The sequence below is a fragment of the Lottia gigantea genome (assembly GCF_000327385.1).
Source record: "Lottia gigantea unplaced genomic scaffold LOTGIsca_7, whole genome shotgun sequence".
Lineage (NCBI taxonomy): Eukaryota > Metazoa > Mollusca > Gastropoda > Lottiidae > Lottia > Lottia gigantea.
This window is the reverse complement of record NW_008710370.1, coordinates 1,176,077-1,189,193: the sequence shown is the minus strand read 5'-3', so window position 1 is coordinate 1,189,193 and position 13,117 is coordinate 1,176,077. Positions and strand designations below refer to the sequence as shown.

The 13,117-nt window shown below is 31.5% G+C and overlaps 1 protein-coding gene across 1 annotated transcript; it reads right to left on the bottom strand.

The window, feature by feature from the left end:
* Positions 1–6,326: 6,326 nt before the first annotated feature.
* LOTGIDRAFT_98283 (hypothetical protein) lies at positions 6,327–6,512 on the bottom strand (the record flags this gene model as incomplete). Its single annotated transcript, XM_009065446.1, has 1 exon — positions 6,327–6,512. A coding segment is annotated over one exon (186 nt), but the record flags the coding sequence as incomplete, so codon positions are not given.
* Positions 6,513–13,117: the final 6,605 nt, after the last annotated feature.

The window sequence follows — 13,117 nt, the reverse complement described above, 5'->3', positions numbered from 1 at the left end:
CTGATAAAATTCGTATATTACTAAAATCTTTCATATTTTATGATAATGTCTCGGGCTAGGGACAATGATGGTCGAGTAACAGTCAGATTAAGGATGTGTCTTATCAGCGATGGTTTTCAGTCAAAATAAAGGAAAAATCTCTGACTGTAAATCACTAATACCTGTATTCTTTTCTTTATCTAAGAGATAACGCTGATCTATGAAAAATTAAAATTTGACAATTCTTGAATTATTCTATTACAATGTCCAAAGGTTGTTTGTCTTTTCTAAATTTTGTTCAAATTAAAGTATAGTGAAAGATTTTCAAATGACATTTTCTCAAGAAGTCGTATCACATTTCGAAAAACTAGAAAATCTACAATATTCACCAAAGTACATTCCGCTGCATGTTTAGCCTACGTAGAGTTGGATCTATTCATAAAAACTTCTACCATAGATAAAATCCGTATTTATGGAAGGCTCCAATTGTTTATTGTCAATTTTAGTATTCGCCAATTAAGATATAAGTTAAGTCTATTAATGGAAGAGTCGCTTTGTCATTTAAAAATTTGAAGAGAATGAAAAGTTAAGCGAATTTGTGTTTTAAGTTGAATTGTAATTTAAATAGATTCAATTAAGTTTTTGTCAAGATAACAGTCAAAATGACCACAGGCTGCGAAAAGGATCTTGAAATAATGAAGACTGACATAAACCTCGATCGTAACGTATAATTGTTACGGGCGTTATGGCCCAGGTGTGACGTCCGTTACCGATACACTTCAATATACTTATTACAACAATTAAAAGACAATAAAGGTGTTAATGTGCTAGCAAGTGGTTAATTGGTGAACAAAGGGTAACATATAAAACATTGTTAAAATATTATTGACCATTTAAAAGGGTGCTAAAAGTTTCATTTTGATCAACCAACAATAGTCTTTATTCTGTCACAAAAAATATTTGTAAACACCTATGTAAGAAATTGTCATCAATTTTATCTTGATAAATCATTATTGTCAATATTTCACTTCAGTGAAATAACGTGATTTTTACTGAAAAGAAACTGATTTAAAAAACAATTACCTGGCAACAAAAAATTCGAAATTAAATGAATTTTAGTTTTACGTCAAATCCGATTTTCATTTTTAAACATAATGTTTTTATTGAATTGAAATATATTTCCAATTTTTAGTTGGGAAAGGAAATTCTGTTTCCACTATGAAACGTAGACAGGGGGCTTTGGCAGGAAATATTTTTCCTGTGTAAATATATATGGAATAATAATTCAAAGTCGCTATTATACTTTCTTTTTTCGCCATTTTGACCTTCTTTGACTAAGTTAAAACGTCGCTATCATCACATAATTTGGTCCGTATTGACGATAAATATTATAAAGGACAATTTCACTATTTTCAGTCTTTGCTAAATTTGTTTCAGGCGACCCGTCTAGTTTAAATATTTGTTACTGTTATTTAATCTATATTATTAAAAGGCCAATAGAAACTAAACTGGAAAATGATATTGAAAAAAAAGAGTGTTGAGGAATGAAGTAAAAGTTGGTCGAGTACAATACATCAATAAACAAATACAATTGTAAGACAAGACGATGAAAGTTGTAGTCAGATGGAATGATAAGATATGTTAGGTAAATAAAGTTTATTTATTTTATAAAAGGTAAAAATCGATTCAAACTTGAGTTAAAACTTGAGTACAGGCCAAAAGACTAGGAAATAATCTATTAGTAATCTTGTGTTTAACTTAAAAATTTATGTGAACAATTAAAGCACGTATATTGTGAAATATAAGCAAATTATTCATTGCTTTTGACATTTTTCTAAAAATAAATACCGAGCTTCCTATAAATTTATTTTTTCCCATTAAAATTGTATACTTTAATAGAGCATATGCGATAAAGAATTTAAAGGGGTTGAAAATAGTTTTTCTAAATTTATTATCGGGGACACTGATAGTATCAATTTGCACTATATTAATTTTAAATCAGACGTGTGCGTGGTTCCTGCAATTCAACTAAAAATAAATGTTTGATGACTTCCCTAATCGCAAAATTAATACACACACGAAATTTAGAAAAATTTCTTTACAATCCCTTTCAATATATTATATAAATTAAGTAATGAATGAATGGGTTAGAAAATGAACCGATTTTTGAAATAACCGTGATACAGTTTCTCGATAATCTGACGTAGAATCTGATTTAAAATAAAGTATTATATAATGATATATTTCAATATTTAATAGGTAGGCAAATATTAAAATATTGAAATGCATAAACTGTGTTTAATCCATTAAATAAAATTTGCGATAATACTTTGGTTACTTTCATATAATCTCTTGGCCACTTTCTTTATACTCCGTCAATGTCAAAAAAAGAGAAAAGACGGATTGTTCATTTCGTTGTGAATATCTACATTGAAGAGGTCTGGACAATACAACAATCTCTCCTGTTGCATATTTTAGACTGTAATTACATCTATTTAGACATTGTCAATATTAACATAATATTATAGAGGCAATACAGCAAATATTTACTTCATAAACGATATATTTACTTTCCCGTCAAAATCTATCACCATTTTATTTTCTTCAAACTTACCCCCTAGGGAAGAGGTCTGCTCAAGAGTCGCATTCACCACGCGAAAACCTCGATTTTTGCCCCGCCTTTTCACAAGTTTCTTGATGAAGACCAAGTGAAGCGTTAAACGTCGCTAATCGTGGTTTTAGTTCCTATTCTTTCCGCTGTGTCAAACATTCTAAAGATATGATGTTAATTTCACTCAGCCGGAAAATCGGATCGTTCACCAAACGATTGAAAAACTCATTTCGACACCATTTTTCTCGCCCCACTGCTATAAGGTGAAGTGGCTTTATCATAATGGTAACGAGATGAATACAATCTTGATAAATTGTGTACGAACCAAGATTTCTCGGGGCTAATATGTGTAAATATTATTGTTATATTTATGCCAAATTGCTCTCTCTCTCTTTTGAGAATAACAGTGTCTGGAAAACTTTATCACAACTAGGCCTACCTATTGCATAATTATCAGGTAACTGGAAACAAATTTCAAGCGAATAACTGATGAAAGCAGGGATATTTAAGGGTGAAATTCGCAACCTTCGTGAAAAAGATAAAAAAATTTAGAAAGAGATACTGACATTCAAAAAAGGGTGTGTTCTGAACATGGTAGTCGTTGACATCATGACACAGATGTCAATTAGTAACATATAATCTTAATCTAATCTGAATGATATAATCTGAAATTTTCCTCATTATCTTAATTTCATTCTAGTTATTAATTTATCATAGCAATTTTTTAACATCTTAATTTAAACTCTCTGTCTTCCTATTTGATCATCTTCTTTTCAAACAAATTCCCCTTTTCTTCTCTGTTCAATGGAAGTTCACGAAAATGTGACTAACTTCAATCTAGCTCTTTTCTTTAGAAATGATATGTTTTGGTCGGATTTAATATCTCATGTGTTCGGAAATGAACTGAGCATTGACACAGAACATGGCCCGGGGTGTGATAACAGGGTTCTATTTGAATGAGTCGCCCGGAGCGAACTTATTGAAACACTTTCAAAGATGCTCCTCATCGAGTTAAAGGCTTTAAAATAGTTAAAGCGAACAGGCAATGTCTTCTTAATCAATGTTTCAATGCGTGTTTCATATAAAGGCCATTCAATGCCCTTAAACATTGAAAGGCTTCAACCACACGGTAAAGCACTTAAAATCCGCGGCCTTTATTTCCGTCTTTCGTCTATAGTGAAATTATTTCTTTAGATATTCCCAATTGGACACAGGAAAACGCTTTTTAAAAGCATTTTTTTTTTGTAACTTAGAAATCAACAAAAAATTCTTAAAATCGTTCGTTTCAGATTTGACAAAATGGACACATTTATGTCGGTCTATTTTTGAAAACGTGCCTTTTTCAAAGAGGCGGCTGAACTTTTATAAAATCATATCTTTCCATCTTGGAAACATTAACTCTTTATTGTTTAAATCGGAAAACATTAATGTTCATCAGCTTAATGTCAATGCTGTATACAGTTTCAAATAGGATTGCAAATTACAAAACAATACGGGAACATTTTCACACAATATGAGATTTGTCTTGTTATAATTTGTTTCCCAATGGTGCCCTAAGGGTGGATGACGAAATCTTGTTTCTTGTTAGCAGGTCTTCATCTGAAAGGTTTTCAGCGATTCTGCGAATCTGATCAGTTTTGAGATTCATAATATTCAAATTAAGATTAAATTTAAATCAAGAATCCAGTATACATATAGCCCCAAAAGTGTAGCTGAATCAAGAGCACTCTACAGACCAGACGATAATATTATGGTACCATAAACGAGGGTGCGCCTGTCAGTTGTCAGTTGTGAACGCTGTCAATTAAAACCAAATGCAGCAGAATATAGATAGATACAACTCATGGTAGTATTCGGTGGTAATCTATAGAAGAGACTATTTAGTAATACAGTGACATTATTTAGGCAGATAGTTGAGGGTGTGAACTAACAAATATTTTTACTGAGTGCAATGAGTCGGTTAGGTTTACTCAAATACAACCTTTTACTAGCGACCTGTGTGAGAACCACAACAGATAAATAATATTATTTAACCAATTAATTTGACTTTTTTCCCTTCTCCCTTTCTCTTGTTGCTATTGTTTTGAATAGGGTTATCATTTGCTTTGTACATATGCACTAATGTAGAATAGCTGTGTATTTTCAAGATTGTGCTTGTGAATTTGTAGATACATGTGCAATCAAAGATATAAAGTGTATTAAATGATGAATCTTTCGGCTTTCCCTTCAAGATGCATTGAAAATCGGAAAACAAGCAGGCTATTGCCACTGGCTCGAACTTATACACACCGCAATGCGTTGTCCAACCTTTTTACTCCAGTCCACCGGCAGAAAAGTATGACCTTAAATTAATGTATTTCATTTCCCCTTGACATCAATGAAGATCTGTAGGAATTCTTTCATTTGAAGGAATAGTACAATTTCATTGTACTAATGACCCGTTTCAGCACAATGACCGAACATGTACCTTGTACTTGAAATTCTATCTAACATTCAATAACTGAAGGACACTTTTCTTAGTTCATATTAAAAAGACAATAGACAATGGCTATGAAATGAATCAATGTATTTAATTCCGATCTTAAAGAGACGTAAGGGGTTTATTTATAACGAATGCAATTCAATAATATTTTATATGCATTTGTGTTTTTCCAAAAGTGAATTAAAACAAATTGCTCTTGAATGTATTATTCAAGTCAGATGACCCTAAACAGTCCCATTAACAGATCTAGTCCCACCCCACCAATCAATACAGCTTCTATATTTCATTCTATATACCATTTGTTTTCTATGAATTTAATCTTATATTTGGAAATTTTTCTAAATAAATTTCTGTATCATAGCTTGTTATGCTTGCTATTGGGCTTGCCCTGGGAAATTACACATTTTGAAAATAACCTCCCCAACGTGGCAGTATGTTTAAATGAAGCTTGCACAGACCTCCAAATATTCAAATATTTCCTTATATGGGGTGGAATTTCTCAGTTACTGCAGTTCGGTTTCAGTATTAAGCTGTATATAGACGAATCTCAATGTAAGCACTGGTTTAGGGTAGTAACTAGTTGTAATAATCGGAAAATATATTTAGTTAAACAGCAAAATTTGGTAATGTTTGGTACTTGCTACAGTAAATGTAGATAAGAAACAATAGATCAGCTGCTTCAATTGCCAAAAAAAAATGCTCTGGTTAAAAACCAACGAAAACAATTAGCAAAAGATGAAGCAGATATGAATCTATTAATATAACAAATTCTTTATTTATATTGTTACAAGGTTAAACAATTGATAAACCTAAATAAATAAATATTCAACCCTATTCTAACAATTACATAGTAAATATAAATTTATCACCCATTTGTAAATAAACATTACTGAATGAATGAAAATTGTGTAATTTTGATTACAGACTACGTATTTTGATAGTGTATATGAAATAAGCGAGCTGATACTGAATATTATCAGTGATGAATTTAGATGTACGAAGAGTGGGACAGGTGAGGGGAGGATGAGGATGCGGGGGAAGGGGGTTAATTGTTGTGCATAGCCCGATTGTATGTGGTTTATACACACATACTGCTGTGTAAACATAGTTTGCAATGCTGAAACATACCCATAATGCTGTAAATAAATCGTTTGCTTTGCTGAATCATACCGATAATGCTGTAAATAAATCGTTTGCTATGCTGAAACATACCCATAATGCTGTAAATAAATCGTTTGCTATGCTGAATCATACCGATAATGCTTTGAATAAATCGTTTGCTATGCTGAAACATACCAATAATGTTGTAAATAAATCGTTTGCTATGCTGAAACATACACTTAATGCTGTAAATAAATCGTTTGCTATGCTGAAACATACACTTAATGCTGTAAAGAAATCGTTTGCTATGCTGACATAAACCCATAATGCTGTAAATAATTCGTTTGCATTGCTCAAAATAAACATACAATGTAAAGATAATCGTTTGCAATATTGTTACAAACACATAAACAAATCATTTGCAGTGCTAAGCCATACAAAAATTATTTAAAAATGTTCAAATCGAATGATTTACAATATTGAAACACATTGTGAATATTATTGACATATCCGAACAGCGATATGTGGACTTAATTTGTATATATTTGAAAATGTGCATTAAATGCCTCTTTGTAAAAAAAACATTTGCAGTTTTCAAATTACTTATACTATACTAATTTATGATCATTCAATCAGCCAGAAACTTACGGAGTGTCGATATTTTTTTTAATCCAAATTATATGTTTAAAATTGTAGCCCTAGACGCATTTAGGAACCAGTTTCATTCCAAAAATGCAACAATTGATGCAAACAATTGATAATGAAATCACAACTAAGAGAATGTAGCTATGGTAATTGTTGAAATGAATTTCTATGATTATTTTATGAGTATTGTATAGTAACTAACTATTCCCATATCACTAGTATTATTATACCTAGTTCCCTGTGAGAATATTACCACACCTTAACAATAACAACTCAACAACAATTTTACATTATCACTTATCAATATTTTAAAACAGAAAATGAACAATGATTAAAATAGTGTTATATAATTTGATTATGAATAGATTCAGATCAGTTTAACCCTACCAAGGGAAATGAAATGAAGTGATGTTTTACATCCTGCGATTCTGCACCAGAAACTGGGCTTACCAAAACGGGGACATTTTTTCCAGGAAAGGGCATACCCATTGAATTTCCATTGACAAGGGTTCTTTAATGTTCACGGCATGTAGCACATTTGACGATCTTACATGTCAGCCCTCCGACCTGCATCCTCAACAGACGGAAAACTGGTTGAAAAATCCTTAAGTAAATCTCGACCTCTTCCAGGATTGAATTTCACCAAGGTTGAAATGGAAATGCGTCCAATTTTTGCTTAAGTAGTGAAGTTTTCTTTCATTTGCTTATGGCTAGTGAAAATCGTTGTAAATATGTTTGCTTCTATAAATTTGCATTCAAAGAACTCAATATACATATTTCGCACATACTATCTTGTATTGTATTGCTTATAGTTCAGATTCTATTTTTTTTATTTTAAACAAAAGAACAATTAAAATCGAAGGGTTACATTATCTAATTAATGTGTATTTTATCCTGCTAAAGACTGTGATTTTAATAGGTCATATCTTTATTAACCAACTGTATCAAAAATACAAGAAGCACAAAAGCATAAAATTGGTGGCAAAGGTCGCACGTGTGGTAACCATATTTACATGGACGACTGACAGATAATGGATCCTTATTTTATACTTAGAAACGGAAGTTGGACCGGGGAAATATGGAGTCGTGTGATTATTGGAAGAAACAAGTTACACGTCTGCTGTCTGGCTAGTTTTACGACAATCAGAACAGTTGCTGCGACCGTTTGGTGACATCTGCACGTGACCAAATGCTAACAGCAGTTGGAAGGTGAGATTGGAGTTATTCTGACTGAGTTTGTAATAACAATATATTATGTCCATGAACTAATATTGTCATCATTGATATTAGCCGGCAATTGATTTCTACGTCTAAGGGTTGAATTTTATACGGCTTATTTTCTACAGTGGTCCCAAATCTAAACATATCTTATTATGTTATGATACTTCAATTTATTGTTGATCATGTTCAAGCTAAACGGAAACTATTTTCCTTAATGGAGCGCAAGCACGGCCTTTGAGATTTCCCATTAGCCTATGCTAAAGAAAAATTTGCTCTGAAATTAACAAGAGCTCATCTCTTGCTGCTGTCACATTCTCACCATGAGAGCTTTTTTTTGAAAATGAAGATTAACTCTCCAAAATTCGACTGTAGGTATGAGCAAAGTTAGCAATGTCCTGTATATCCCAATTAAATAACAATAAAACGACAGTGCTTTGTCTATTATTGAAGCAGGATGTCCGTATATTATGAAAACGGTTGTTTGCATTGTAAAAGGATTCTGTTACTTTTTCACACGAATGTTTCACCCTTAATAAGGAAATTTCCAGACAAGTCTGAATTCAATGAGGACGTCTCCAACCGGTATTCTAGTAATCCCACTTTTATACTTATTTACATAGAAATATATTAATTATTTTTAAATTCTTGTTTTTCCTTAATGACCTTAATTATATTTCTGAGCACATTGAGAAAAAAACAAAGTTAGTCATTAAGAACAAAGAAAATACATAAGAAAAAAGAAATAGGAAAACCATACCAATAATGTTAGAAATAGAAAATACAGTCAAAAGCAAACCAAACAAAAGATGGCGGCTTAATATAGAAAAATGAGTTCAACATTTCGATTGCTAGATGGGGAAAAGTAAATATTGACTCAGTGAATATGTCTTCATCAGTCTTTCAACTTACATTTCCTTCACAATTCTCATTTATGAATAAAATAAGAGAAAATTCGTTTTAAGATGAGTGTGAGCTGAAGATTGGGTGGATCTTGCTCATTAGTGCCACTAATTAAATACAAAAATCCATTATAAAAATTTAATGGGGTCTCGACAACATATTTTGGAATATCTTTGTTATATTTTTAAGTGTTGTGCCTATCCTTAAAGACAATTTCTATTTACATAAATTATCATTTTTCTATTCTGAAACAGGCGTTTTTCTCTCTTTTTCTTTTGTTTTGGTAGTAAAATAGATCTGAAAAGGATGGGAAACACCTTAATAGCTTCCCTTGTACTCTATTGTACCATTTCTGTTTAATTTTTAAAACGATCTTATTCATTTTTATTTTTGCATCACGATTGTAAAATCTGTTAAGATATTTCACAATTCGGGATGACCTGGCATTATTACGATTATAACGTTTGTTCCTGGTACTCTTTCTCATAATGGGAGTGGGAGTAGGTGTTATTCAGAACGTCATTTCACCGAGGCGGAGTGGGGACAGTTATGGTACTTATACAAATTTAGATTATCAAATCAAACTTACAATGGTCTTGATATTTTATTCATATTTAAATACGCGATTCTAGATTGTATTTAATATTTAACTGCGCTATTCCGTTTTATTGAATTCTATATTCTAATTCTAATTCTAGATTATCACAAAAATTTTAAATTTCCAATTCTAGATTAATAAATCACATTGAAACATAAGATTCTAGATTTGAAACTTTAAAGCATTTATTTATTCTTTAAAAGATTATATTTTGATTTATATTTTAGGATAAAAACAGTTTGGTCATAATTCTATATACATGCATGCAATTCTAAATTCGATGTAATAAAATGTGTAGGCCTACGATGCAGATGGTATTAATTCATAGAAGTTATCAATATTTTAGATATTTGAAATTTTAAATAATTTGAAGATGTTACAGAAATATTAAAACAACCATGTAAGGTTAGAATTGAGAACGTGAATTGGTAGTAATCAATTTCTCTCAAATTCATTCTAATTAAATTCAAACTGATAATTGAATACCTATTTGGAAGTATACAACGAAACAATGATATATTTTCAATAATAGAATGTTAATGCCTTATTATTATAACATTTGAGTGAACAATGATATCATGGAATTTATCAGACAAAGTTAAAGTCTGTCGTTAACGAAGAGAGGAATTGATAAATGAGAAATAAAGCCAGGAACAAGGCCATTATCGAACCGTTTGGCTTTCTGGAAACAATCGTTTCGTGTGCAATAATAACTTCGTGTGATGATCAGAGGAATAAGAACGTTTAAATGTCGAATTTCCCATGTCTCTTATCATCTGACAAATTACTCGGCTGTTGAGCACGTAGCAATCCCCCCGTTCTTCCACAATCGCCCCTATTAGATCACGAACTTCACCCAACAATTTCAAAATGTGTTGGTCCGAAGACAAGAAGTTCCTTGTATTAAACAAGTACTAGTTTTAGATTAAACGTCCTTGCAGCGTTTATTGTCTAATCAATAGTTGAATAGCTGGGGTAAATATACCCAGTTCGCCTCCTTTATTTTCCTACCGTTTCTAAAGTCAACACTGAGAAATTCAAATAAAAGACTCATATTTTACTGGCCAAAGCGCCGAGATAGTTTGTCCACATTATCAGTGATGAGAATCTAAGTTTTCTAGCACACAAATCACAGCGAGTTTGAACTGGTAACATATCATATGTAGAAATGGAAATATACATCATAATAATTGTAGGATTAACCATAAAACTGAAACAATGTCGCTCTTGTGTATAAAGGAAACGTCTTGATTTTTCAAAATGGCGACCAAAGATGAAACGTGATGGAAAATGGCTACACCTTGGTGAAGGAAGGTACAGGAAGCTACGTCATCATGACCGGAATGTTACTACCATCAGCTCTATAGGTAACTTTATGTTGTTATCATTTTGAGAACAGTATATAAATTAGAAGATCCTTATCTTAACATTCGTAAAATAGAATGATAAAATGAATGTGAAAACAAGCTCTTTGAAATCGAGATGACTCAATATGTTGCATAAATCTAAATATTTTCAAAATAATTATTTTTATAATAGGAAAAGTGAAGTGAAATAATAGTTCAAAATTTAGATTACATACAAGAGAGTGTTTATTTTAGTTCATATATTTCTCATTTTATCGCAAAAATTAGCTTATTTTGCTTGAAATTTGAACATTATTGATCTGAAAATTAAACAATATTCATCTGAAATTGTAACAAAATTCATCTTGTAATTGAACAATATTCGTCTGAAACTGAACAATATTCATCTTGAATTGCGACAAAATTCATTTAAAAATTAAACAATATTCATTAAAAAATTGAACAATATTGCTCGTATTCGTGTTAAAAATGAACAATATTCATCTGAAAATTGAACAATATTCATCTGAAAATTGAATAATATTCATCTGAAAATTGAATAATATTCATCTGAAAATTGAACAATATTGCTCGTATTCGTGTTAAAAATGAACAATATTCATCTGAAAATTGAACAATATTCATCTGAAAATTGAATAATATTCATCTGAAAATTGAATAATATTCATCTGAAAATTGAACAATATTTACCTGTATCTGAAAATTGAACAATATTCATTTGAAAATATTGATATTTATATTGAATGTTAATTACTTAATATTATCAATGATAATGCAAAATTCTAGTGTAAAAAATTTCATGCGACATCATGAGAAAAGTAAAATAATGAATTGCATTGAAAACTCCCACTTACACCGAATCAAACGCATCAAAGAACGATTCAAATTTTAACAAAATGTCACATTAATCCATATTTAATGGCTGTTTTTGAATTTTCAACCTTTTTCATGCACAAGCCGTTTTATTCTTTTTGTCTGATTCACAGAACGATCAAAACATAAAATAGATTGCATTTTCAATCAACTTCTGTCGTGCATGACAAATAGGAAAAAGCAAAATAGAATTGTTTTGTTCAAATCGATTTGTATATTGTTTCCTATCTTCACATCAGACGTTTTTTTCGTATTAGCTATTTAACATTCACGTGTAAAAAACGTTGCCCGAACGCTGTTCAAGGGTTTTGTTTCCAAGAGTTTTGACTAGAAAAAAAGCAATGTATAGTCATTTTTCCATTGTACCGTTATATTCCTTTACAATTTTCATCAGCTTGGTATTGTCTCCCGAGTTTTTTCCTTAAGGGATTGAGTTCTAAATACCCTTATCAAATTAATACACTCTAGTTAGGGCCAAGGGCTACACTATGAAAGATAAAATTAGTTTTGAAAGGCCACTGACAATAGGCAACAGGGCGAGGACTTGAATTGAAGAGGCTGAAGAATGAGTAAAAGGATAATTTGAAAGTTATTCGCAGAGAAACGGGTCGCGTTTAATTGAGTTAAAACTAGTCCTCTACTGGTTCACAATACTTAAGATTAATCGAGCAAACGAATTAAATCTTGTTAAGTGCAAACCTCATAGTTTTTAACCCATATTGTTCTCCTCTATTCAGATGCCAGACCTTTAAAGAAATTAAAACCTTTAAAAGAATTGGTCGTGAGGACCTCTGAAATAATTTGATATAAATTCGTTCAAATTATGCAAATTTTACCGAGTTCATTAATAGCGATAAATGTTGGGTCTGTTCGTGTTTGCTCGCAGACGAAGTTTTGTTTGTTCAAGAGTGGCCATGGTATACATTCTAGCCGGTTCGTTTCGTCTGAGAATCCATTAGCGATTTTCTTCTTCCATTTCACAAATCCGTTTGAACGATCATTGGAATTTAGATTTCGACTCCAGGGGATTGGTGTCGTCATCCTATTACACGGTCGTCCATGTTGATAATAGCTCTAATCTTTTTAACGATATTATTGCTTGCTCTCACTTGATCCTACTAAACCAAGGGGATTCGTTTGAACAAGTAGCAGGGTAAGGGAGTTAATTCGCCTGAAACATTACCACTTCCCTTAGTACTAGTCGCACAATGGTCGGAATATTTAGAATCGATTATGAGAAAGACGAGCACAACTCCTAGAAGCTAGAGAATTAAAAGACCTTCCCTCCTCTCTTACTAGCTAGTCAAGCAAGAAATATAATTCGAAGAATATAGGCAAAT